Source organism: Capra hircus, chromosome 22 (genome assembly GCF_001704415.2).
Source record: "Capra hircus breed San Clemente chromosome 22, ASM170441v1, whole genome shotgun sequence".
Lineage (NCBI taxonomy): Eukaryota > Metazoa > Chordata > Mammalia > Artiodactyla > Bovidae > Capra > Capra hircus.
In genome coordinates this window covers 44,303,056-44,330,292 of record NC_030829.1, presented here as the reverse complement: position 1 = coordinate 44,330,292, position 27,237 = coordinate 44,303,056, and the positions used below count along the sequence as shown (strand labels likewise).

The 27,237-nt window shown below is 37.9% G+C and overlaps 2 protein-coding genes across 6 annotated transcripts in view; one reads left to right on the top strand and one right to left on the bottom strand.

Annotated features, from left to right (window-relative positions):
• CCDC66 (coiled-coil domain containing 66) overlaps window positions 1–11,124 on the top strand; it is a 49,428-nt gene extending 38,304 nt beyond the window's left edge. Inside the window, exons 13-19 of one of the 2 annotated variants that reach the window (XM_005695834.3) lie at window positions 991–1,135; window positions 1,594–1,734; window positions 6,951–7,444; window positions 8,319–8,359; window positions 8,976–9,217; window positions 9,471–9,589; window positions 10,850–11,124. In XM_005695834.3, the coding sequence (XP_005695891.1) occupies window positions 991–1,135; window positions 1,594–1,734; window positions 6,951–7,444; window positions 8,319–8,359; window positions 8,976–9,217; window positions 9,471–9,589; window positions 10,850–10,936 (1,269 nt within the window). In that variant the 3' untranslated portion in view covers window positions 10,937–11,124. Of the gene's footprint in view, window positions 1–990; window positions 1,136–1,593; window positions 1,735–6,950; window positions 7,445–8,318; window positions 8,360–8,975; window positions 9,218–9,470 lie in introns of both variants that reach the window. The other variant, XM_018067048.1, reaches the window with a different exon arrangement.
• FAM208A (family with sequence similarity 208 member A) overlaps window positions 9,773–27,237 on the bottom strand; it is a 52,147-nt gene continuing 34,682 nt past the window's right edge. The window contains exons 17-24 of one of the 4 annotated variants that reach the window (XM_013973573.2): window positions 26,061–26,120; window positions 20,117–21,048; window positions 17,104–17,226; window positions 15,937–16,096; window positions 15,382–15,490; window positions 14,000–14,178; window positions 13,655–13,819; window positions 9,773–12,854 (exon numbers count right to left, since the gene is read on the bottom strand). In XM_013973573.2, the coding sequence (XP_013829027.2) occupies window positions 12,322–12,854; window positions 13,655–13,819; window positions 14,000–14,178; window positions 15,382–15,490; window positions 15,937–16,096; window positions 17,104–17,226; window positions 20,117–21,048; window positions 26,061–26,120 (2,261 nt within the window). In that variant the 3' untranslated portion in view covers window positions 9,773–12,321. Of the gene's footprint in view, window positions 13,132–13,654; window positions 13,820–13,999; window positions 14,179–15,381; window positions 15,491–15,936; window positions 16,097–17,103; window positions 17,227–20,116; window positions 21,049–26,060; window positions 26,121–27,237 lie in introns of all 4 variants that reach the window. The other 3 variants (XM_005695833.3, XM_005695832.3, XM_013973574.2) reach the window with 3 other exon arrangements.

Genomic DNA, 27,237 nt, shown 5'->3' with positions numbered 1-27,237 from the left:
TAAAACAAAAATTTTCCATATGCTTAATTTTGAAGTGTTTCCTAAGCAATGGTTATTAATAAATTTCTAGATATGTTAAGAGAAATGATTGGGCTTTCTGTCTCTATTCATTTGTGAACAGGAGCATTTACTTGCAGAATGACTGGCTGGGATTGATCATAGATTCTGTTACTATGTTAGAGGATTCCTCTGTGCTAATTAAAGATCTGTTAAAAAGAGTAGGAGACCTTCTGTAGCCAGTGGTACAGACTGTATAGGTATGGTGATATCAAGTGCTGTGTTTGAGTGGACCTGACAAAGAGCAGGTTATACAGTGACGTTCGATCGCAAAAGGTTCATAAGATTCAGAGAATAGGCAGTAGAGCACTTGCCCTGGAGCTTGGAGGTGGCATGGGGGCATGGGAGCATGCCTTTTCTTGCCAGTTCCCGCTTGCAACCTTTGCTTCAGAATTAGCTGATGAATGTACAAATGGTTTAGGTTCTGATTTGGATACATAGAATATGCTGAGCCAACTACATCTGTGAAATAACTACGTACATGAAAAAAGAATGTTATTTGCTTGAATTATAAAAAATGACCATAAATCTTGAGTATTAGTTCTTAATTATCTAGTGGGTTGGCCAAAAAGTTTGTGATTTTTTTGTAACATGAAGAAACTCAAACTTTCTGGCCTCTCTAGTTTTCTTGCACCTTAATAAAATTATGGAGTTGACCATTGGTTTTAGAAGCTTTGGAAACTTTATTAGTATAATCTTGAGTGGGTGAAAGAGTTTTTGTGTTTGTGGTCTAATATAGCTGTAGAAAAAGATACTAAAACATGAGCTCCAGAAAGGAAGGAACTTTGTTCTGTTGGCTGCTCTACTCAGTTTCTTGAATAGTGTCGGCATACAGTAGGGACTTAGAAAATTATTATTACTGAGAGATAATAGTCAAGTCTGTACATGTTTGATAATTGTATTTAATAACTTTGTGCGCTTCAACATTGATAGGAAATGATGACTCTGCAGACGAATAAGCTGTTCCAGACGATGCAGAGAGCGCAGGAGCTGGCCCAGAGACTGAAACAAGAGCAGAGAATCCGAGAATTGGCTCAGAAGGGACATGACCCTTCTAGATTGATTCAAAATCTAGGCAGTAAGCACAACTGGAATTTTATTTATAATTATAGCATTTTTTTAAGATTGAGAATAATTGCCTGTTTTTAATACCTTTAAACGCTTGTTAACTAAATACTTTTTAAGGGATTTCAGACTTTGAACTAATGTAATTTTATAATGCTTACTTGGCAAACTGCGTTAAGAGTAGAACTAAATAATGCTGAACTTTCCAGTATCTTTTCACATGTATTTTCTTAACATTTCCCTCACAATAGGTAAAATGTATACTTTTGTACCCATTTGTACAGAGTTGTCCATGAAGTAATCTCCCTAAGTTCAGTAAGGGATAAAAATGCTGATCACTTTTTATAGGAAACGTCAGGCTAACCCTTCTAAATTTTTATTGCAGTGTTTACACTACTTGATTAAACTAAAAGTCATATTTATTTACTTGCTGCTGTATCATTTTATCAGATAACTGATTTCTCTTGCCAGTTGATAGAATACAAGTGGAATATAATGCCTCTACTAACAACACTGCAAACTCAAGACATGGCTTGGATAAAGTGAGCAGTAAAATGGATACATGTATCAACTCTACAGCCTCTCCCAGGAAGGACACTGCTGTGCAGACAGGTACTGGTTGATAAATTGTGATTTGGCCTAAAGTTTACTTAAAATCACAATTAAAATTAAGTTAAATTAAAGTTTAAAATTTAAAGGAATTTAAGGTTTTCAAGTTAAGAGTTAGAATATGAAGGTTTTATCTCTTGGTTTTTAATTTTGCTATAGCAGCTTTATTAAGATATAATTTACATAGCATTAAATTAACCCCCTTAAAGGATACAATTCAGTGTTTTTTAAAGGATACAATTCAGTTTTTATATTCAGAGTTGTACAGCCATCACCATAGTTATTTTTTAGAACATTTTTGCCACTCCAAAAAGAAACTCTGTACCCATCCACAGTCATTCTCCATTTCCTTCTTCCTCTCTACTCCTGGGCAACCACCAGACTACTTTCTGTCTCTAGATTTGTCTATTCTGGACAATCCGTATGATTAAAATCTTTTCTGTCTGGATTCTTTCAGTTAGCATGTTTTAAGGGTCATCTGTATTATAACATATGACAGTAAGCACTTCATTCTTTTGATCACTGAACAGTTTTCCATTTTATGCATATACCACCATATTTTGTTTCTATTCCTCCATCAGTTGAGGACATTTACTTCCACTTTTTGGCTATTTAGAAATAATGCTGCTGTGAGCATTACTGTACAAATTTTTATGTAGACATAAATTTTCAGTCTCTTGGGGGAGAAGAGTAGCATTGCAAAGTCATAGAGTAACTGTATGTTTCAAGTTTTGAAGAACTACTAAATTGTCTTCCAAAGCAGCCATACCGTTTTACATTCCCACCAGTGATGTATGAAGTTTCCAGTTTCTTTATATCCTCACTCGTACTAACTCTCATGGTTATAAAGTGCTCTCATCATGACTGCTGACGTTAAGTATTTTTTCATGTGCTTCTTTTGAAGTTTTTACATAAGTAATTAAGTAATACCCATGTTGGGTGTCATTATTATAGGTTTACTATGAATCCTTTCAGCCCTCCACCTGTATGTCCAGGAAATTTCTTTTTTAAAGTAATTTTAAAAAAGTAACTTCCAGTAACTTCTTATCTTGTTTTAAAATGTAAAATTGAGATATAACTGACATAACATTGGTTTCAGGTATATACCATAATGTTTATACTGTCAGTAGCACAGATTGGGGCTCCAAACAAGTATAAAGCTCTTTCCTGGGAGATAGCAGCAGGCTGAAGTGAGGCAGAGGTAACCGTGAGATGGGTCGCTGTGAGAAGCGCAGCAGGACTCTGGGTGTGTGCAGACCTGAGGCCTGCCCCTAGACCTTTTTCAGGGAAGATGAGAGTGTGAGTTTCAGTTTTGTTTATCCAGTGCCCTGTGGTTGGTAACCTGCCAGTAATTGTCTCTTCAGTTGTTGTAGTCTCATGAGGCCTGGAACACAAGCCCCATTGGTTACAGTCCTGTGGGGCCTGCAAGCAGAAGCCCTTGGCCACTAGAACCAGGTGTTGTAGAGGTGTCCCCTGGTGGCACCTGCAGAACTTGGGACACCATACAAGCATAGTGTATAAACTTTTCCGGAAACACTGCCTTGCTGGCGTAAGGCAGAGGAAAAATGCCAAGATTATATCTAATGACCTCCATTCTCTGAGAGCTTATCCATTGGCCCCTTGATGTGTGCCAAACTGAAGCCTTTCCTTCAGGCTAAACCTTTTGGAAAAGCAAGTAGGGATCTTTTTCAGAAAGACTGGTGGTTTGTTTTAGCCTGCTATTTGTTCAGTGTCCTTGGGGTTGATACTCTGTCAGGAGCTATTTCTCTGATTGTTACAGTTTCATGGGACCCTGGCCTCCAGAGCCAGTCTGTCAGGGGGCAGCCACTGGGCAGCAGCTGCAGAAACCAGGGCACCAGGTGCTCGCAGAAGTTCCCTGCCAGGAGATACCGGCTCTCTGGCCTGGGGTCAGGGGAGAGGGTGAAGATGGCATGCACCAGCTAGAACAAGGCGGAGGGAGAGTGCTAAGATGCCTCCTGCCACTCCCCTTGAAGCTTGGGAGTGTAATAGGGCAGGGGCAGCAAGGTGGAAATAACAGGCCTGGTGGTGGTGGTGGTGGTGGTGGTGGTGGTGTTTAAATAAAAGGTGATGCCCACCAGCCTCTTTCCACACCCCCACTGTGAGTATTCCAGCAAGCCCGTAGATGTGTTAAGTTACATGCCTACTCCTTGGGCCAACGCTTCAACTAATATTTTTTTCAACCTAATTTTAAATGAGCTTCCTTCATATCAGTGTGATTGGCTGCCTCTGCACTGGGCCTGGGAGTAGGTGACCCTTGAAGAGCTCTTTTTCCCTTCTGCTGTAGCTTTGAGTCTAGTTTTGGTTTTCATGTTAGATGTTTTGGGGCATTATCTGTGCTGTGCAGATCTTAAAAGCGGGGATGCTCAATGGGTTCAAACCCTTCGCTCCTTGGAGGAAAGCTCTTGAGTTCCCTCCCAATTGTGGGTTGTAGCACAAGGACAGGGTTCATAGCTTGATTGTGGCTCAGCCTCTCTCACCTGCTTTGATGCTGGGGCTTTTTCACTTGCCCAGTATGTAGGGGTCACCCAGCCAGTTTTTTAGGTTTTTTGTTTTAGGAGGAAATTGTTCCATGTGTATATGTAGGTTCAGTGTGTCCATCGGAGGTGAGTTCAGTATCTTCATAGGTCACCACCTTGAACTAGAGCCCTTCACTTTTTAAACTAATTACCAGTAGGCCCTGCTGTCAGTTATTTGTGGTCTTGGTAACTTAGACAAAAAACAATTTGGCTTGCCATTAAGTAGGGGATAATATTCCTCTGGAAATAGGAGTTGGCTGGTACTATCTTACAGAAATCTGTTCTCTACGTAACACTATTTTCTGCCAGTTAATCTTAGATCTTTCTTCAGTATAACAAGATTACCCACATCCTATGACAGGAAAGTAGAAGGGAATTTGAAAAAAGAAGAGAGGATTAAAGCAACCTGCTTAGTTATCTGAAATCATTCTGCTCATGAGCCCTTGGTATTTTTTTTAATGTTAGCTCTTAGTGTGAAATCTGGTTTGGTCCCTTCTCTAGGTCCAGAGTAATAACAAAGTTCTATAAATCCTACACATTAACTAAAGTCAAACTAAGTTTTTAAGACCATGAAATTATGTATATTACCACTGGGTGACTCTGAGGGAATATAATCCATCAGGGTCCTCAAATATCAGTAGTTAAAGATGACTTATTTAGAAAGGGATTATTTTCGAAGGAGTGGATGTGCAGGAACACAGCAGGGATGCTCTGACTGGTGCTGCCAGCAACTGGAGTGCTAGTGGAATCTAGAAGCCAAGCGTTGGATAGAGAACTTTGAGGGGAACCGTGACCTTTGGGAAGGGTAGTCAGCCTGAGGTTAGCTCATAGGGACAGAGACAGTGGAATAAATAACCTGAATTGTCTTTTCCCTTCCTGAAATCTGCATATGAACACTCAATAAAAACAGAAGCCCAAGGATCCAAAATACCACTGATAAGGTTCTTACCAATCAGCCTGAGAGCAGGGGAGAGAATATAAATGGGTCTAAAGTGGCAAACGATATCCAGTATGAGAATGATGTGGGCTGGGCAGCCTTACTAGTAGGAATTAGTCCTGGGGTACCTCTAGCCTGGAATAACACATTTAGATTAATAAGTGGACTTTTTTTTTTTTAATGGGCAATCCAGACCTCTTTTGCTTAGCTACTTGTGAATTTAAAATTTCAATCGTATGTGGAAATATAGCCCTTGTAAGTTTGAGGCTACCAGCTGTTGTGACAGTAGAGCATATATATATAACCATGAACATCATATAAGTTGTAAGGAAATTTCACGTCTTTTTTTTCAATGGTGAACTTTTCTTGTTTTCAAAATGGAAAAAAGTGAAAGGTTATATGCAATTCAGGGATAGTCTGCTGGCATAGCATGATGGTACATGAAACATTAAAAAAATACATGAAATGCACTATCAGTAGCAGTCAACATTTCCCTAAAAATTATGATCTTGCATTTCTAAGTGAAAACCAGACAGTCCTGTTTAGAAGTTTGGTTTAAAAAGTGATCTCTATTACGTGATGCTAGGAGTGAATCAATATGCTAAGAATGAATCATCTGAGATTTTGATATGTGCTACAGGTTGAATGACCCTTGAAGGCCTTATGCTGAAGGAAATAAGCTGGAGTTGAGGGGAGGGGGCAGTTGTGCAGGGAGGCACAAATATTTTATGTTAATAGTTTCACTGGTATAAGGAATCTAGGGTTAGATGAACAAGTTCACGTATGGATAGTAGAGTGAGGTTGCTGGAGTTTGGGAAGGAGGTGGAATGGGGAGTTACTGCAAATTGGGTGCAGGGTTTCTGCGGGAGGTGTTGATTGGTTCTGGAATTGTGTGGCCTCATGGGTGTGCTTGGTACCCTGAATTGTGCACTTAAAAAGGGTTTAATGAAAGATTTAGGGAAATTAGAACACTTGTGCCTTACTGGTGGGAATGTAAAATGGTTCAGCTGCTATGGCAAACTGTGACACTGCCTCAGAAAAGTTAAAATACAATTACTGTATGGTCCAGCAGGTCCACTTATGGGTGTATACCCAAAACAGCTACAAAAAGTGAGGTCTTGAATAGCTAAACAAAGAGGCAACACAGGTGTCCCCTGACAGATGAATGAATAAAAAATGGAATGTAATGGGCTATGTGTTTACAGACACACAAATGGTGTATCACTCACACTTAAAAAAGGGAGGAAATTCTGACATATGCTACAGCTTGGATGAACCTTGAGGACATTATGGTAACTGAAGTAAGTCACAAAAAGACAAATACCTTAGATTCTACCTGTGTTTATAGTGGTCAGAATCATAGAAGGTAGGATGGTGGTTGCCACCAGGTGGCAGGAAGAGGAAAGGAGTTGTTTAGTGGGTATAGAGGTTTTTCTTTATTGGAATATAATTGCTTAACAATGTTGCATTAGTCTCTGCTGTACAAGGTAAACGGGCCATATGTATGTAGGTATCTCCTCCCTCTTGAGCCTCCTTCCCACCTCCCCCATCCCACCCCTCTAGGTCAATACGGAACACTGAGCTGAACTCCCTGGTTTACAACAACTTTAGAATTTATTTTCAAAACAAAGTTTTTGAGGGCAATTTTAATACCTTTGAAAAAATGGTTAAGATGAGTAAGTTTTGCATTATGTATATTTTACCACAATTTTAAGAAAAATTAATCACTTGAAACTTTTTTTTAGATGACTTAAGTATAGGAATATTTACCAATACAGAATCACGCTGTGGATCAGTATCAGAGAGGGAAATTATAAATTGTTCATCCCCTGAGATTGCTGCAGAATTTAATGAACAGTTTAACACTAAGAATAACAATCAAGAACTAGTAAGTCCGATTAAAGGAGCCAACTTAGAAAAAGAAAACAGCTGGTATAATGACCAGTGTAATCAGACCACAAGAACAGAGAAGCAAACAAAACATATGAAGAAATGTCCTAAAAGACCTGACTGGAACATAAATAAGCCACTCAGAAGGTATATTCCAGCGTCAGAAAAGTACCCTAAACAACTTCAAAAGCTGAGAGAAGAAAAAAAGGTAAGAAGGCAGATGGAACTGCTTCATTTGATTGAAAGAAGTAATCCTGGACAAATCTCTCAAAATAGAGGCACTTCACCAGAAGTTCTTGATTCATCTCAAGAAACTGAGCCAAGTTTCAGGCGGCAGCTAGTCAGAAAGGTAAAGCTGTTCTAAAAATTATTTCTTTAAATGCATCGAAGTTTTTAGAATGAGACTACAGTTTCTCACATGCATGTTTTGACAAGGAGAAATTTGCTTTAGTTTATTTTACACGAGGGGTCAGCAAACTATGGCCCAAGGGCAAAATACTGAATGTGCAGAAGCAGGCTGCAAATGTAGTGCTGCCGCCTGCTACTGCACATGCAGTATTGTAGGGACACATCCATGCTCATTCTTGTGTCTGTGACTAACTTCATGCTGCACGTTTTATCAGAGTAATTGCAACAGACACCACATGGCTTACAAAGCTGAGTTTACTATCTGTCCTTTACAGAGAAAATGTACACTTAAACCCTGTATAGATTAGTAGTATTCTTTATTCAAATACCCATTCAAAACTCTTGTTTATAGTCTGTACATATAGAGCTTCCCAGGTGGCTCAGTGGTAAAGAATCCACCTGCCAATGCAGGAGACCTGGGTTCAATCCCTGGGGTGGGAAGATCCCCTGGAGAAGGAAGTGGCAACCCACTCCAGTATTTTTGCCTGGGAAATCCCATGGACAGAGGAGCCTGGCGGGCTAAGTCCAGGAGGTTGCAAAAGAACCGGACACAACTTAAAGACTAAAACCACCGACAATGAATATTTGAACCAACACTCTTTGAAATATAATCCAACTATCCAAATAATGGGCAAGGTCAGGAATGACTGGTTTGGTTTCTCTGACTGGAGAAATACCTAGCCTGTTACCTAGGATCTGTTGCTCAAATCATTGTTTGAGAAACATTATAACAAGTAAACCACTACAATTATTTGTGGGGATACATGGAAATACTGTTATTTACTCCTTTCTACATTTGTGTATCCATTATATAGGAAGAAGAACCTCTGAGAACTAATTGTTTTAGCAAGGAAAGGTATGTTATGGTTTTCATTGCTACTTAGTGCTTTCTACATGATATAAAGGTCAGCCTAAGCAGAAATGTGACATTTTCTATTAGCTCCAGATTTAACAGTGTTGATTTTCCAGATGTCAACAGTGGAATAGACATTCTCCTTGGATTGAGAGGAGAGGGAAATGACTGGTTAGCAATGAGAAAATAACCAATGGCAAATGTAGAATTGTTTGCTTTTGATTATGAACCATCTGGTTTAAGTTGTCTCTGAATGTGGCTCTAACAGCAGGTTTACTTCAGGTGGCATAAGTTGTATTATGAACATTAGGCTCAAATCAGACATTGATTGATCCTCAGAAGCTAGTAAATTTTTTTCTCCCTGTTCTAGAGAGTGTCTGTATATGTATATCCTCAGCAAGTAGTAATAACGCACATATTAATCGCGTTTTATTGGCCTATTTTAGGAAAAATCATAAAACTCAAGCCTTTTATACATAGTGTTCCCTAAGATGTTATAAGTACTTTAGAATAAACTGAAATGTGACTGAAGAATAGAAAATGCTTAATCTAAAATAAAAGACACAATAGTTGATTGATTAATGCTTAAGTCCTTTATTGTGCTTTTGGGAAAATACAGGTCTCAGTCGCCACCAATTCTGGCAGTGAAAAGCAGAACGCAACAAACTCAGACACTAAAAAATAGTAATTATGAAAGAGAGAATCTGATCTCAGGACATAGTCAAACAGAATTATCACCTGGGATTTCTGATCCATTTCATTTTATTCCGTATGTCCGAACCAACGAGGTCTATTACCTGGATCCAGATGCACCGCTGTCTAGGCCTGTAACCCAGGATCCTCACTACGAAAACGCACATGGTAGGTAAATGCATCCCCACCCCAAATTCAAAACCCAAATTAGTATTCGAGTAACACTGTTCTACCCCAGGAGGGGGAGGATTTCACTCTTTCAGAGTCAACTGTATAAAATTTTGTATTGAATATGTATTACTTAAATTGGTGCTTTCCTAGGATATAAATTAATGAATCCCTAGAAAATTATAGCATAGGGCTATTTCATAGTATCAGAAATGTATTTGATTTTTGTCATTTACATCCTGTCTCACCTCAGACCAAGAACAAGAGCTGTTTGCCTCTGACCATCTCAGGGACCCACTTCTTAATCCTAACTTGGTGAAAAACAGGGATCGACAACAAGCAATCCTTAAGGGACTATCAGATCTGAGACAGGTACGAGCCTTTCAAAAGTGTAGGTGTGACCATATTCTGGTGGAGGACTCTGATAGAATGGCTAAGCAGTTACTTAAGCCTAACTGATGGATTACATGACTTAGGTCATCTCTTTTCTTCTATTTGATTCACATTGTCATCTCTTAGAGTATTTCTTTCCAGCATGAAATCATGAGACGTGAGTATTAAAACAATTTTATTGAATGAAAATGCATACATTTGAAATGGCAAAGCATGATCAATAAGGCCTGAAAACCAAAGGCAGAAAATAAGTACAGTTGTGGTTTAATTCTTAGTAATGCAGTTCACAGTTTTTAAAAATGAATGTATTGGCTGTGTTTAGAACAGAGCATTGACATAAGACCCAAAGAGCACTATATACTCAGTGTGAAATTACATGTATTGTCTTACCAGACTTTTTCTCCCAGACCAACTGTGACTCATTACCTTTCTCAGCTAAAAAATCCAATATTTAAGTCTATATAACTTTTCTCTATCAGGTAGCCTTGAAGAAACACCTGTTGCTGTGCTTTAAAAAATAATGACATACAAAACTGCGTTTGCAGTTAGTTCTGATTCACAGTATACTTTCCCCAAATAAACTGTAGTTTTAGGAGTACCTTTTCCGTGTCCAGTCATTTACAAATGCCTCATCTATTTTAAGTTGTTGATTCAAGTGTTTGTTAACATTTTTTTTTTCTATAAAGCTAGAAAATCACCCCCACTAATACAGGATTATCAAGAATCCTTTAGCTTTTTTTACACGTTAGCATTGGTTACACCTGGATTGAGTTTTGTAACTCAAGCTCGGTAATTCACACAGATTTTACTTACATTACCTTTTAAAATGACAAGCATACTCTAGAGGAGACAAATAGTTGTGAGGTTAAGAGAAAGAATGTAATATACATACACCTTCACCTATATAGTGACCATGTCTTATTTCAGCAGGGCCTTGTGCTAGCCACTAAGGTTAATGCAGTCAGCACATACACTGGATGTTAAGGGAGACTCATGATCTTTTTAAGACATTTGAGGAAAAGGTAAGGGGTGGCGCCTCTTTAAGGAAGGCCATCTCTATTGGTTTTACGCTAAAAATATGAAGACAGTGTTACAAATCTATAATAGTTCTATCTATCTATATAGTAAGTACAGTATCCGAGTGAGAAAGTCTGGTATAAAAATTGAAAACATGTTTTCAAAGTAAATATAGAATAGGGTTAATTTGCACACCTTACTAACAAATCAATGTGATTTCAGGGCCTTCTCCAGAAGCAAAGGGAGTTGGAAACTAATCTCATGCCTTTAGCTGCAAATCAAGAAGAGAATTTTAGTTCTTCGTTTTAAATGTAGAAAATTAAATCCTTCATTTGTGTTCCAAATTATAAAATGTGGTTGTTGCTTAACTGTTTTTACAGGTAGCCTAAATTTATTTTTTAAATGCTTATTTAAAACTTGTACATAATGTAGAAAAATGCTGTGTATGTATATTATGTATTTAAAACAATAAAACAGTTTCATAAAAGCTCAGTTAAGAAAAAGTTACCTGCTCTGTCACAATGTGGGTATTTATCTACTTACCTTAACACAGCCTGGAGTTTACAGATAATGTTCTTCCACACTCTACATGTAGGCTTACTAATTGAAACACCACTTATCTATTATATTCTATAAAAAGAGTTTGAAGAGTAGGACCTAAAGTTCTTTTAGTGGCCAAAGGAAGGTCTGATGTCACAACATTACTAAAATAGCCCAGATTCAGCTTAGGCTTATGAGGAAGTTTTTTTAAGTCCTTTGATGACTTTTATTGTAGAAACTATAGTTTTTAAAAACATCTACAAGTTTGTATTAGTAATGAAGAAGCATTGTTTTAACCAATACATGTGGATTCAAAATTCTTATCTCCACCATGTACTTTGGTACAGCACTTAAGTGCTTACTTACCACCTGAAAAATATACATACATTTTTTTCTAACAATTTAAAAACCTGTAGGAAAGTTGGTTTCAAACTGTTAATAAACTGCCTGTAATAACAGAAACCTATCTTTTGAAATATGAAACTGAATTTGGTTAAGTCTAAGGACCACACAAGCACTGAAAAAAATTAAAGCTTGACCAAAATTTTAGTAACAGGCACAATTACATGGTTAAGTCTAAAGATAAAAAATAATGCTGCCTGGTATTAAGTCCTAAGTACATAGTTTTATAACCTAAATGAAATTGCTTTGTTCAATAAATCCTGAGGTATTGAGCCAAAATCCTGTAAATATTTATTAACATCACTGGCTTATACCTGTGTAAAAACACTATACAAAAGCTTAAATAAATACAATAGTTGTTGATACATCATTTCAGCAAAAGTATTTGGGATAATCTGACATTAGAGGAAGAAAAGTAAAGCCACTACTGTGCACTATCCTTTTGCAAATATCCTAGTTTTATATATAAAACAAGCTTCAATTTGAAGCCAAAGTACAGATGACATATAAAGTGTAAAACTTAGAAGTGCCAACATGAGATAATTCAAGTACAATATATGTTAAAAATATATATATTTATTTCAATTTTCAGAGGCTTCAACTGTTACAGGCCATCATGATTTAAATAAGGGGCAAAAAAAACCATGAGAAAGGAAACCTTTTGTTTGTTTAGAGAAAGAAATATAAATTGTTAATTCACTTTTAAGAAACAGAAAAAGTCCATAACAACCTGTTTTTAAAAATTACTGTAATTATTTCTCTTTTGAAAACGGCCTGCAAGAATCACTTTTCCACCAACTTAACGGAGATGGAGAGTTCTCTCTATCCAAGCTTTGAGTATAAGCAGATAAAAAGTCATTTTCACTTTCTTGAGTCTGACTTGATGAAAGGGCATATGGTGTGCCCAAAAATGTCTGATGAGTGAGAACATTAAAATGACTAAACTGATGGGACATATTTAATCGACTGTGATAAACCTGAAAGTTGCTATATGAATCTTGTTCAACTGAATTACTGTTCTCTCCTTCAGAGCATACTCTATCAATAGAAGCTCTCTCTGCAGAATCAATTTGATAAGTCTCATCTTCTAATAAACCTTTTTGCAAGTCAAGAGACGATTGCAACTCAATTTGAATATTCTTTTTTTGATCTGTTCCACGTGATCCTTTGGTCTCTTTCTCCAATATTTCTGAATGAAAATTGCTGCATACTTCTATTTGTGAGATTTCATCCCCTGAATCCAGAGACATATCCTCTTCATCCTTTTCATCGTTTTCTATAAGAGCTACATTTAAAAAACAAAAAGTCCTCCTCTATTGAAATACACAATTTGTTTAAGTTTTAAAATTATACACTACTCACACAATATAATGCGTCAGGGTCTGCAAGTCCACAATCCCTTAAAGCTTGGTCTTCTGCCACAAGTTCACTTAGTCACAACACTCACACTAGGTGTGAATGTCCAGATAATCCGATGCTAAAAGCTTCTGCGAAATGTGTTCACGTTTAATGTTGGGAAATCCCAACTCCCAGCTCCAAAGGGGTTAATGTCAAAACAGCATCTAAAGTTATACGGTAATTCAGTATTTGACAAGACAAATATAAAATAAAAATTCTGACATCTAGCTTCACTGGATTACTACTAAATTGGTTAGCTCTATCAAATGTTCGATCATCTCTGCTTTTCCTCGAAAACAAAACGTACATCTTTCATTTTACATAAAACCTGGAACCAAAGCAGAGGCCATCTCACAAAAGACTAAAGCTATAGATATTACTACTACTTTATCATTAAACTGCTTTAAATCACAACAGAAGCCAGTAATACTTACATTACCTCCAAAGAAAATGCTTACTCTATATTAGTATGCAGTCTACCATTAACAGCTTACAACAGACTACAGTATAATAAATGAGATTTTGTATATTTTAAGTAAAAGAATGATAAATGCCTTGAAACACTTCCCCTGAAGCTGTTTACACTGAGGTGAGCAGTTTCAAAATAAGTTTTCATTATATGAAATCAAAGCAAAACCATTCTTTTTCTGTCTATCTTAAAGAAAATGAAAACTACTGAAAAGTTACCTGACTGGGACTCAAGATTCTCATTAGCACCAAGCAATGGAAGGTTTTCCTCTGTGATTGAGTTGTGATAGCCCACAAGGGTTTTAAAGTTTTGCATGAAGTCTTCAGCAGTTGCAACCACTATTCCGTTATCAGTGTAACTGGAAATCATCTTGATACTCTTTTCTAATATGGGGGGAAAAATGTTGCATATAAAACACTTGAAAATATAAAATTATAACACCTGCCCGCAGCCCTCAAAAACCCTTTCCTCCACATTTTCATAAACACCCCACACAGTGCCACAAAATCCTTTCATCCACATTCCTGAATTCATAGAAGAAAACTGAAGAGCATGTGCTTTACCTGTTAAAAAAACTATGTGCCGGTGCTGTATGTTCTGAGCCTGAAGTCTGATAAGGCAATCCAATTCTGGAGCATTTCGAGTTTGTGAATCACAACTGTGATATGACAAAATTTCAACCAGATGTTTCTTCTGATAGACATTCAGTAGCGTCAACAGACTTAGAGCTTTAGCATTCAATCTGTGAAATTAAGTAGTTCAGTATCTGGATCTGCATCTCTAAAATTTAGTATGGATGTTTTCACTTGAAATTGACAGCATAATTTCTCAACAGAGGCAACTGATCACAACCACACTGCTTGGCTCACTGCCTGACGTATGGGTGCTTCTGAGTTGAGGAAGAGTAGAAACTGTGCAATCCCATGGTTAAGGGCTTTCTCTGGGTCCAAAGCCTGAGGACCAGTTACTCAGTTCAGACAAAAATCTCAACTTCTTAAATAAATTTCACTTCTCTTCAGCTTCACTAATTTAGAAATGCAATGAAAGGCATAAAAGGACAGAAAGATATAAATCTTTCCTTCAAAAAGAACATGGCTCTAAGATATCTCTACCTCCAGACATAAGGCAACCTGTGGTAGAAATTATTGGCCGTTGTCAGGAAGATGAGGGTACTAACTTGAACAGGTTATACCTTTGGGCCTCAGTGTTGGTATCTGTTATAAAAGACTTGCCCAATGCCTATACTTCACATGATTTGACCTTTTTAAAAAATCAAATTCAATGAAAATTAATTTAAAATTATTTAGGCCTGAATTTCCCTGATTGTGTGCCATGGAATTTCAACAGGTACAAGAAGAAAAAAAAGTTTTGTGGCCTACATTTTGGAAATGCTGACAGAACGTAACATAGTATCCTTAACTACAGTTTCTCAGACCCTTAACTGTGTAAATAAGGTCATTATATGGACTCTAGCAGTCATCTGATTACAACAATCATTTGCAGAGCCTCTCAAGGGACTAGTTACTATTCCAAGAATCATACTTTGAGAAGTGACTTCTGGACATGTTAGACATCACTTATTTACACAAATTAGTGAACTAATCATAGAACCCCTTATGTCAAAATTAATCCTTGTCTCATGTGTAGTGTTATTAGAGTAACTGGGATAGGACCTGATCTAGCATATATACAGTTCCTTGGCATATATACAGTTCCATTAAAAAAAAAAAAAGAATGCTGATTATCTCATTTTACAATTCTAAGGCCAAATGGCAAAGGTCATATAAACTTTGGCAAACCTCTACATAAACAAGAATACCATTTTGGCTGGCAAAAGATACCTATGACAACCAAGCAGCATCTATCATCTATAAACATATAGAGAACAAAATTCTGTGAACAAAATGTTAAAATCAACAACCAATAGTTATTTTTCAAACCTTACCTGCCCAGTTCCTTTAGTTTTTTCTGAAATTTACAGTGGACTTTCCATTGCCATTTTCCTTCTGGAGTACTAAGTTCTTCGAGGAATGTCAAAAAATTTTTAAGGTTCTCTGTTAGAGATAATGAAGTTTATTTTAAATTCAATAAATAAGTCACTCCACAACTGAATTATGGAAGACATGTTTGCTGATATTACGTAGGAACACCTACTTTCCTATGTAGTATTTTCTCTTTTTCCCCCCTCAAAGGGAGACAGATCTAGCGATCTCTCTGAGATCCAGTAAAATAAAATCTACACACAAAAAACAAGTTTAACAAAAACCAAAAGTAATCTAGGTGAAGTAGGTGCAGAGAGCCCTGCTTTATGCCAGATTTAGAGAAGTTATTCATAGAGTAGAAGAATGGCAAAAAAATCTATAGTAATAAACATTCCAAAAAATGATGGAAATTACCTGTGACTGGCAGAATGGACAATACATGAAAAAGTACAAGTGAGTCACTTATGAGAAAAACCTAGAGAAGACACAAGTTACATGCTTAAAAGAATAAGTCTTACCAATTGTGATTACTTCTGGATTTAGAATGGATTCATCAGAAACAATAAAACCTCCAGATACAAATAATTCATTGTATGTATGATTTTTAACATCATCCAGACTATCAACACCAGCAAAACTAACACAAGGGAGCTTCTTTAACATCACCAAACAAGGTACCTATTTAAATACAAAAATAAAAATGGAAATAAGGAAAGACTAAAGTGTGAAATGTACCAGAAACATACTGTGGCTCACCTGTACTAGTTAGTGTGTTGCCTCTGAAAAGTCAAATGCAAAAATATTAACATTTTCTCCAAATATACAAACTAACATGTACTGGGCATCTATGTTGACAGAACACTCTAAGGAAGAGGCACTTACAACAGACCTGGAAATTCATCATTCAGAATGATGAATGCTAACTTGTCCTACTCTGTGAGTACTGAGAATTCAGATGAGGGAAGAGCCTGGAACAGTCACGAAAGACTTCAGAGAGCAGTGGTGCTTGACATAGGCTCCTAAGGCTAGATGCTGCTGCTGCTAAGTCGCTTCAGTCGTGTCTGACTCTGTGCGACCTCATAGACGGCAGCCCACCAGGCTCCCCCATCCCTGGGACTCTCCAGGCAGGAACACTGGAGTGGGTTGCCATTTCCTTCTCCAATGCATGAAAGTGAAAAGTGAAAATAAAGTCGCTCAGTCATGTCTGACTCTTAGCGACCCCATGGACTGCAGCCTTCCAGGCTCCTCCGTCCATGGGATTTTCCAGGCAAGAGTACTGGAGTGGGGTGCCACTGCCTTCTCCGAAGGCTAGATGGGGCACCCCCAAACCCAGGGGACAGGGGGACTGGTTTGGCAAAGAGGGGGTAGAAACAGGTTTTCCAAGGACATATGAATGAAGGTGGTAACAATAGTCAGCAGACTCAGCGGCATTCAAGGAGTCAATGTTCTTACTCTTGACTAAGCAATAGAGAAGATATGTGATAGGCTACAATTTAAAATTTTGCAGAGGTACAAATAGGAATCCCACAAGTAATTCACAGAGCATAGTGCAGGTCCTCGATGTCCTAAGCTCCAAGATTTATCTCCTTTAAAACTTAACAGTATTTATAAAACAAACAGCTTCAGTCTCAAAGATAGTAGACATTTTTTACAACCAAAGTAAGGAATTCAGTGTAATAGTCTACCTTGTGAATGAAACCTGCAATGTCTTCATTTTGAATAATAATCAATAGTTTATCTAATTTTGATCTTCTTTCCAAAAACTGTTCTGGGTGACACTCTGTATTGCCTAATTTGATAAGATACTCCTGTTGAAAAGAAAAAACAAACTAAATCAACATTTGAAAGTTTTCTTGCAAACATCCATTTTACACCAGAAATGCAAGATAAACTGGTTATATTTAACTACTACTGGACTATAATTAATGATGACCTTTACACGAGGGCCCTCAGAGATCAAGGCCACTCTTAGAGAAGACTCTGAAGCTCAGAGCTTTCACGGTCACAATCACAGCATTACAAATCCTATGCAGTCAAAGCCAAGTAAATGCCAGCTGGGGTAACAGAACGGAAAGAATGGATTAGCCCAGGTTTTTAACTTCATACTTTTTCTGGGCAACCACTCCCTCACTTCCATTTTCTCTTCCTTTTAAAGCAGGCCTTTGATTATCTGCAGCAGTTACCAGTATATTCTTTCAAAGTTACAAAGCACTTTTCCAACTGCTGAAGCTCATTTAATTCACAACCACCCCAAGATCATTCATACAGAGCTTCAATATGTACAGTGGTACTTACACATTAATTAGCCCTGCCTGTCAAGTCTACACCTTCAAACAAAACAGACTCTCCCAATAATGCCTCCTGCCATGCTGGTGACACAGTGCTACCTTTCAAAGGACACAAGATAACCAGTCCTGGCAGCGTTCTCTGCTTGCTGGGGGAATCCTGAACCCTGAAGCAAAAGGCAGGATTCTGAAGGTCACATTACTCATTTCAGACGCAGGAGCAGATTCAGTTTCTCATGGTTGGCAAGGCTGGTTAGGTAACCATAAATCTAAACCAGCCTTGTCCCCAGCAGTGTTTAAGAGCTGTCTATAAGGGTCATACCCAAAGAAGTTGTTTCTGTGTAGCCCTGAAGCATCTTCTATGTTGTTTCATTTTACTCTAGCCTCTAAAGCCTCTGGAGAGAGCCCCGAGCAGCTTACCATCAAGTTATGAAAAAGGAAATTAGTGTCTAATAGAGCTGCTTGTAATTTTTGGTCTCTTTACACTAAGAAGCTTTAGATGCAAGTTTGTTTTATATAAGAGTATAACTCATAAAGCAACAAATCATTTTGAGTCCAGAAATATTCAGGAAGTTTAAAATTTTATTCATGAAGTCCTATACTCTAACATTTTGCAAAATTTCTAATGGGTATTAATTAAAAGAGTTAAAATCTAATTTCCTTTTATTTTAAAAATACACATCCTGTTTCTCTACATAAATAACAGAAATATGATTTACTCTAAGCCATAATAGATTAAAACCACCATTCATAAGTAAACACATTTACTCTAAGTGTTTTACAATCTTTAAAATACACTGGGAGATGGAGTTACGCTGAGCACACTGGGAACTGTGCCCAACCCACTCTCATTGAGCTCCATGCCAATGTGCAGTGATGCCCACAGAGACGTGGAAACATGTTGCTGGGGGTGAAAAAGTGTTGAGAAGCTCAATGCTTAAACATACAGGGCAAAAACACAACCAAGAAATTCCTGAAAAATCTGGTTTCATCCTCCCAAGGAACTACATGGAATGAGTAAAGGCAACATGCTGAGGACTTGGCTGCCTCCACTTCCATGCTCTTCACCTTCCCCTGAGCACATCAGGTCAAGTATGCCAACATCAGAGATCCTCAAACTGACAAAGGCTTGGGGCATGTCAAAGCATGGAGTTTCTGAGGCACGCTGGGCTGTAGGTCACTTACAGTCCCTTCTCCTTCCTCTAACTAAAAAAGCAGAAGCTCATCATGGTAAGTAAATTGCATAAAAGAGCAGGCATATTTTTAAAACTAAGGCATTCCCTTACTAAGGAAAACTAGGGCTTGCTTCCCTTGTGGCTCAGCTGGTAAAGAATCCGCCTGCAATGTGGGAGACCTGAGTTTGATCCCTGGGTTGGGAAGATTCCCTGAAGAAGGGAAAGACTACCCATTCCAGTGTTCTGGCCTGGACAATTCCATGGACTATACAGTCCGTGCAGTTGCAAAGAATTAGACATGACTGAGCGACTTTCACAAAAACAATGACACAAACAAGGCATTCGCTTAAGGAATTAAAATGCTATACAGTTTAAAGTGAGTGAAAGGGAAGTCACTCAGCCATGTTCAACTCTTGCAACCCCATGGACTGTAGCCCACCACATGCTCCTCCGTCCGTGGGATTCTCCAGGCAAGAATACTGGAGTGGGTTGCCATTTCCTTCTCCAGATCTTCCCAACCAAGGGATCGAACCCGGGTCTCCCGCCTTGCAGGCAGACGCTTTACCATCTGAGCTACCAGTGAATACTAACTGGCTAACTACTATAACCAATTACTAGTTAACCACTAATATAATTGTCCCATGTGTTATGAATTATATGTCTCTATGTGTGTATTTTTTTTTTTAAATCAACTGCCTGAAATGCTAGTCCACTCCATAGCTTGAGTACAAAAACAATTCCCTGCAATAAAGAATCTTTCATGATTGGGTAAGTTTTTCAGAAACATGTTTTTTGATCAATAAGGGCTATAGGAAACCCTGGCATGACCAGGACATCAATAAACACAAAAAGATACCAACATTAGGTCATCCAAGGCGGTTCTGTTTTCTATATGACTGATAAAACCCCATGAGGTAAACAGTGACAACTTCATTTCTCTGCACCTCTCCCTCTGCTTTGTTAAACATTTAAAATCTTTGAACCAATAATGTAAAGGTATGACAATTGTATGCAGTTGGTCTTTAAAGTGATACTATGCAAAGTAAGATTCAAAATTCTAAGATGTTTAGATCACAGGTTCTGAATTTAGTTGAACTTACTAGTCTTTTACTCCACTCTGCATTAAATTATAAAAAATAATATGGTCAGCATTTAAAAAACAAAAAATCCATTTTATAGAGGTCAGACTCAACAACACAAGTTTAGATAGCATTATGATTACCTTCTCATTTAGTTACCTTTATTTCTTTACAGAGAACACTCTCTTCTTCTTCATGAATATAAAATTTCACAGTATTTTTCTGGACATCTTTCATGATTTTAACCAAACTGTTAAAAACTTCAGGTTCTAACTGGCTTATAAAATTTGAAAGAGCTGGCTGGGCAGAAATGTTTACATCATTGGGCGATTTTGCTGTTTCTTTTTCTACTGGTTCCCGGGCAATATCACCAGGTACAGTATGATCAGAAGTCACCATTGGCTCTGTGGCTTGATGTGGCTGGTTCACCGCTACTTCAACTAAACCCAAAGCTGAGGAATGCTGCTCCTGAGAGCTGGCATCTTTCAAAGGGTCACTACCAAGGAGTTCAAGACGGTGTTTACTGTTGAAGTCGCTTGAGGAAACTGGAGTGACATGCCTTCCCAGAGGACTCAGTGCTATCTTAGGACAAGACTCATTAAGACTGACTGGTGGCAAATTCCCACTCTTGGCTGATGCTTTGATAATAATAGTATTTAGTTTCTCATGCAAGCCATCTACAAACTCCTGCACACCAGCTTTGGAAGTCTTAGAATATATGAACTCAGAAAGCCGTTTCATCTTCTCTTGCGTTGAAAATACAGGTGTGGAAATTCTACTGACATATGAAACATTCTTTTGCTTCAGAATCTCTTCTATCTTCCTAGAAAAGAGATTATACTCTCCTAGCACTGTCCTCTCTGTGGTCTCGCTCGCTGCGGGTGGCTCTGGGGCTGGCACACACTGCTCCTCCACTGTCAGCACCTGACCTGTCAACACGTCCTCCTCAGTGGTGCCCTTCAGTGTGTCTGTAAATGGAGAGGATGGAAACTGGTAATCAGAGCCTCTCTGTCTACTTATTACCCGGGGGTCATTAGGAAAGGCCTCCTGTGGTGGCAGACACACCAGCTGTTCTTCTGGTGATTTCATACCTATACAGGAAGAGTTTATTATTACAAAAGCAATCCAATATTAATGACATCTGAAAATACAAACTCATAAATAAGGGGAAAAAAAAAGGCCACGTCAACCATATATTTAGAACAAACTATGTATTGGAAGGTAGAGTAAAAACCTCAAATAATGGTATGACCCTATCACCTATGCGCCCTTATTTTATGGCTGCTTTTTATATTTCAGTAGCTCAAATGACAAGTCTGAATGTTACTTTCTTTGATTACTTTTGAAGTACTCAAACAAATGCCAATTTAACATCACTATACATTAAGTCACTTGCTTGCTTCTGCTTCCCTACCTTTCTGTACACCTGACTCTAACAGACATATTTTAATCAGAATAGTTAGTTGCAACAGCTTGTTCAACCCCTATAATCTTTGTGAAGTAATGCCCACTACTGTGGTAACACCTTCTTAATATGACTTTGAGTGTAAGGCAACTGAAAGAACATCAAGCTGAAATGCTGTAGGAATAAGTTGTATTTAGGATCTAGGATAATTAATTTTATCTGTTTTCATATTGGAATGTGAAGTCAAGTGGGCCTTAGAAAGCATCACTACGAACAAAGCTAGTGAAGGTAATGGAATTCCAGTTGAACTGTTTCAAATCCTGAAAGATGATGCTGTGAAAGTGCTGCACTCAATATGCCAGCAAATTTGGAAAACTCAGCAGTGGCCACAGGACTGGAAAAGGGCAGTTTTCATTCCAATTCCATAGAAAGGCAATGCCAAAGAATGCTCAAACTACCGCACAATCGCACTCATCTCACATGCTAGTAAAGTAATGCTCAAAATTCTCCAAGCCAAGCTTCAGCAATACGTGAACCGTGAACTTCCAGATGTTCAAGCTGGTTTTAGAAGAGGCAGAGGAACCAGAGATCAAATTGCCAACATCCGATGGATCATGGAAAAAGCAAGTGAGTTCCCGAAAAACATCTATTTCTGCTTTATTGACTATGCCAAAGCCTTAGACTGTGTGGATCAAAATAAACTGTGGAAAATTCTCAAAGAGATGGGAATACCAGACCACCTAACCTGCCTCTTGAGAAATCTGTATGCAGGTCAGGAAGCAACAGTTAGAACTAGACATGGAACAACAGACTGGTTCCAAATAGGAAAAGCAGTACGTCAAGGCTGTATATTGTCACCCTGCTTATTTAACTTATATGCAGAGTACATCACGAGAAACGCTGGACTGGAAGAAACACAAGCTGGAATCAAGATTGCCGAGAGAAATATCAATAACCTCAAATATACAGATGACACCAGCCTTATGGTAGAAAGTGAAGAGGAGCTAAAAAGCCTCTTGATGAAAGTGAAAGAGGAGAGCGAAAAAATTGGCTTAAAGCTCAACATTCAGAAAACTAAGATCATGGCATCCGGTCCCATCACTTCATGGGAAATAGATGGGGAAACAGTAGAAACAGTGTCAGACTTTATTTTTTTAGCCTCCAAAATCACTGCAGATGGTGACTGCAGCCATGAAATTAAAAGACGCTTACTCCTTGGAAGAAAAGTTATGACCAACCTAGATAGTATATTCAAAAGCAGAGACATTACTTTGCCGACTAAGGCTGTCTAGTCAAGGCTATGGTTTTCCTGTGGTCATGTATGGATGTGAGAGTTGGACTGTGAAGAAGGCTGAGCACCGAAGAACGGATGCTTTTGAACTGTAGTGTTGGAGAAGACTCTTGAGAGTCCCTTGGACTGCAAGGAGATCCAACCAGTCCATTCTGAAGGAGATCAACCCTGGGATTTCTTTGGAAGGAATGATGCTAAAAAGCTGAAACTCCAGTACTTTGGCCACCTCATGCAAAGAGTTGACACTGGAAAAGACTCTGATGCTGGGAGGGATTGGGGGCAGGAGGAGAAGGGGACGACCCAGGATGAGATGGCTAGATGGCATCACGGACTCGATGGAAGTGAGTCTGAGTGAACTCCAGGAGTTGGTGATGGACAGGGAGGCCTGGCGTGCTGCGATTCATGGGGTCGCAAAGAGTCGGACACGACTGAGCGACTGAACTGAACTGAACTGATGGGGCTGTTTACCTATGGGGTTGCATAGTGGATTTGCTACAATGTTAGCAACTAATTAGGGAAAGAAAGGCTCAATAATACAGGAAGAGAACATATTTCATAGCTGCATTAACAGTAATGCTTTTTGATAGCACTTTAGTATTTTTATTTCGCTTGGAAATAATTCCAAGAGAAATCATAATAGCTATTACCCCATTTGAGATGGAGAGATCATTAAGCAAGCTAATGCTAATGGAATTATAACTTTTGATTCTTGACAACTAGCTCAATTCATAAGAACATAAATCCTAAATTATTCTCCTCACAAATGCTAAATTCAACCACAGTATGTTTTTGAAACTGCATTGCAAAACAGGCACCCTAAATCTCTGTAAAAAACAAGGGGAAAATATGTTTAACAGCAATTTATAGTAATACTTTATTTCAGTAAAGACAAAGTTTTGTTATTTTTGTCTTCAAGTTCCTATTAGATAATTTTATCTTCCAAAATATTCCTAATTTTTCTTAAATCTTAGCCAACATTCCCTAACAAACTGCTACTACAGTATATAAAATGTTACCTCTAGATCAGAAAGTCCACACAGAGTTTTAGTTTTCAAAACTGTAGTACTTTTAAGATATAGTGGAATTCCTATTAAAGTTTATACCCAGGTATAGCAGTGTAACTTCTCTATATAAAACTCAGTTTTGATTTCCCCCACAGTCACACTTTTGTAAATGTTTAAACAGCTCATCAGCATTTAGTTTATGACATTTCTCTACCAACCCCAGTGGTTACCATGAACCACTGTATCCATTAATTACTGCAAAGGCACCTGTCAGCAGGATATGAAGACCATTCAGGAGGTCTGTAGGTAAAAGGGAAGGAGAACAAAACATCCAGTGTACCAGTTCAGAATTACAACTGTATGAAACTGATAAACCAGAAAAAAATTCAAGTTCCATAAACTAATTTAGGAATTCTGAACACATTTCTTAAATCTGCAGTATGGCGTTTAGTGGACATACGAATGTCAGGATGGATACATAAGAAAATGTAACGAGGAACCCCGTGATGATCCAGTGGTTAGGACTCTTACTGACAGATCAGATCCCTCCCTAGTCAGGGAAGTCAAGATCCCACAAGCTGCGCAGTGCAGCAACCAATAAATAAGTCTGTAACTAACGTTGACTCATTGGATGAAACAATATGTGTGGCCTAGGGTTGGAAGGCATTTTTTGAAGTATTTTTGTACTTTGACATGTACCATGTCAAGTATCTGATTTATTGAAATAAAAATTTTTAATTGTATCCCATAAAACAGATCAGTTAGGGAGGACATTTAAAAACTTCTGAAGGGAAAAAAAAAAGGGCTTCTGAATGGTTTATTATTAAAAATACTTGAAATACATTCTCCCAGAGTTTTCTGCTATAGTTAAGACCAAGAAGCTTATTCCTGAAGGGCTATGGATAAAGGAAATGTTTTTAAACTGAAATAGAACTTAAATTCATTTGGGGAATTTTCCATATTAAAAAACTAAACCAAATTCCCTTTTGAAAATGCAAATGATCACCATCTATTTTGTACAGAGTCCCTATTTTTATTAAGATCGAAAATTTCATTATTTTAAAAATTCTCCATAAATGATTTAAAAGACATACATGTCAATATCATAATAGTACGTTTTCTACTATCACTCAAGCGTTGTGGCACTTTGGCTTTTAAGTGCAAGGAGAGTAGTGAGTTCACTAAAGGTAACATCATCTGGATTTTTATACTTTTAACAGCAAAATATGAAGATGGTATGCCAAATAAAGACTGCAGATGCGGATGGATCATTCTGAGACATAAACAAGATACCTGACTTCTCCCAATAAAAAAGAATTACTGATAGAAGCAAAACATAGATGAGTCCCAGACATAAAGTTGTGTAAAAGGGCCAAAACCAAAAGAGTGTAGGTTCCATCTACCTTAAATTCAAGAGCAGGTCAAACTAATCTATGCTGAAAGAAGGAACACTGATGATTATTGTTTGGGGCAGGGAAAATAATAACTGGGAGGATGCATAAGGAAGCCTTCTGGGGCACTGAAAATGTTCTACATATTGATTTGGGAGGTGGTCACCTAAGTGTTCACATAGGTAAAAATTCATCACGCTGTAAAGATTTATGCATTTTCCTGTATGTCATGTATCTATTCTTCCTACTTTCTGCCCCCACACCCCCAATCGTCTTTTCCTAGGAGGAGACAAAGATCTTGAAGAAAACTATTAACTCAGTCTTTTTTCTTTTTTCACCCCCAAAGACAAGAATAACCATAAAGATCTACTAAAGTAAAAGTCACTTAGCTCTTCTTCCAAATAGAAAAAACAACACAAGGTTTCTGAAAGACTAAGATAAAATGAAACAGAAACAACAAAAAATCCAGACCAGATTCCAAGCAAGAAGAGTCTGCCTGTGGCCAGCTGCCAAGATACTGAACTGAGTTCAGACAAAAGAGACTGTCTTCCAGGCACCTACTATACAACAAGCTAATCAGCAACATCTGTACATGCTTCTCTTACTATTTGTAGAAATTAGTTTACAAATAGAAGAAGAATTCAAAGAAATATAAGACTAGCAATAATGTACCTAAAAGATACATGGCCTCACCTCCTCATATTTTTTTTAATTTAAGAGAAACGTGAAGACTGCTTCTGTAGAAGTGGATTAAGAAAAATATTCTGGTCTTTCCAAATCCTTATATCAGACAGAACCTACTGTAGGTGAAAAAAATTTAATCTGTGAATATTCAGTGACTCCCTTGAATATATTCTTATATAAATGAATGAATATTTTAAATACAATAAATAGTGTCCAAATTTTCTGTAATTAACAGACCTAAACTGATGCCCTCCTGACAGATGACCAGAACTGCAGGAGCAATTCTGAAGAAGGGCACATCGAAGAAAAGCAAAGAGCGCCTTCTCACCTGCTGCTTGTTTCTCACCATGTTTTCCCAGCTGGTCTTCTGGGCTTCTGGCATTCCCTCCTGAGGGAAAGAAAGCATCCATTAGAATTGTACACTCTCTTCAGATACTGGTGACAACCTTTCAAAGCACCTTTCCAATAACCCCAAATGCTAACAAATCCAAGTATTCTTTTGTGCACCTAAAATAATCCTGAAGGGTCATTAAGAAATGGGAAGTTGCTTTCTTTTCCCTTCAGGTGATGATGGAGTATCGACACCTAGATGTTCCGCCTTCAAATGACTCTGAAACCAACTATGAAGGTGTCTAAGTGATGAAAGTTAAGATAAGCACCTTGTACAGACTACTTCCTTATTCAGTTTGTCCAACCCAAACCAAGTTCTCCAGCTGCTGCTCTACTATCACTTCTGGGCCTTGTGCCCTCTCTAAGAAGGTACCAAGCAGATAAAGGTGCTGAAGCCCACAGAAACTCATCAGGTTTTTAGAAATTCTTCAGAGTCCCTGGAAGTCTCAGAAGCTTTTAGGTCATAAGCCAGTCTACTTTCAAGCAAAAATTGGTTTTTGTTTTCTTTTTAAAGGTTAAATAAAGATCAAGGAATGGAATACATGTGCCCTGGACATATTTCCCCAAATGCTTAGCTAAACAAAGATGAATAAGAACTTGGATACTAACAGTATCTGTGTGTGTGTCTATGTATTTGCTCAGAGAAGTTAGAACATTGCAAAATGATCTTTCAACATCTGTTAAACTAGTGATAAAGAACCCGCCTGCCAATGCAGGAGATGTAAGAGACCCGGGTTCAATCCCTGGGTCGGGAAGATCCCCTATAGGAGGGGGTGGCAACCTATTTCCGTATTCTTGCCTGGAGAATCTCATAGGATAGAGGACCCTGCTGGGCTACAATCCATAGGGTCTCAAAGAGTAGGACATAAACGAAGCGATTTAGCATGCTCACAAACTATTTTTGCCCCACTATAAGCTTTATAAGGTTGTATAAGCTTTCTAGGGATATTGACATTTAATCATTTCAGGCCATTCTCTACAATGACTCAATTTCTTGAAAATAACCCAATATTAAGAACTCTTTATTTATTTATTTCTAAAAGATGAACCTTAACATGAACACTTCTTAGATGATAGTTTTTGAAGTTTAATAATTTGCAAAGACAGCATTTAAT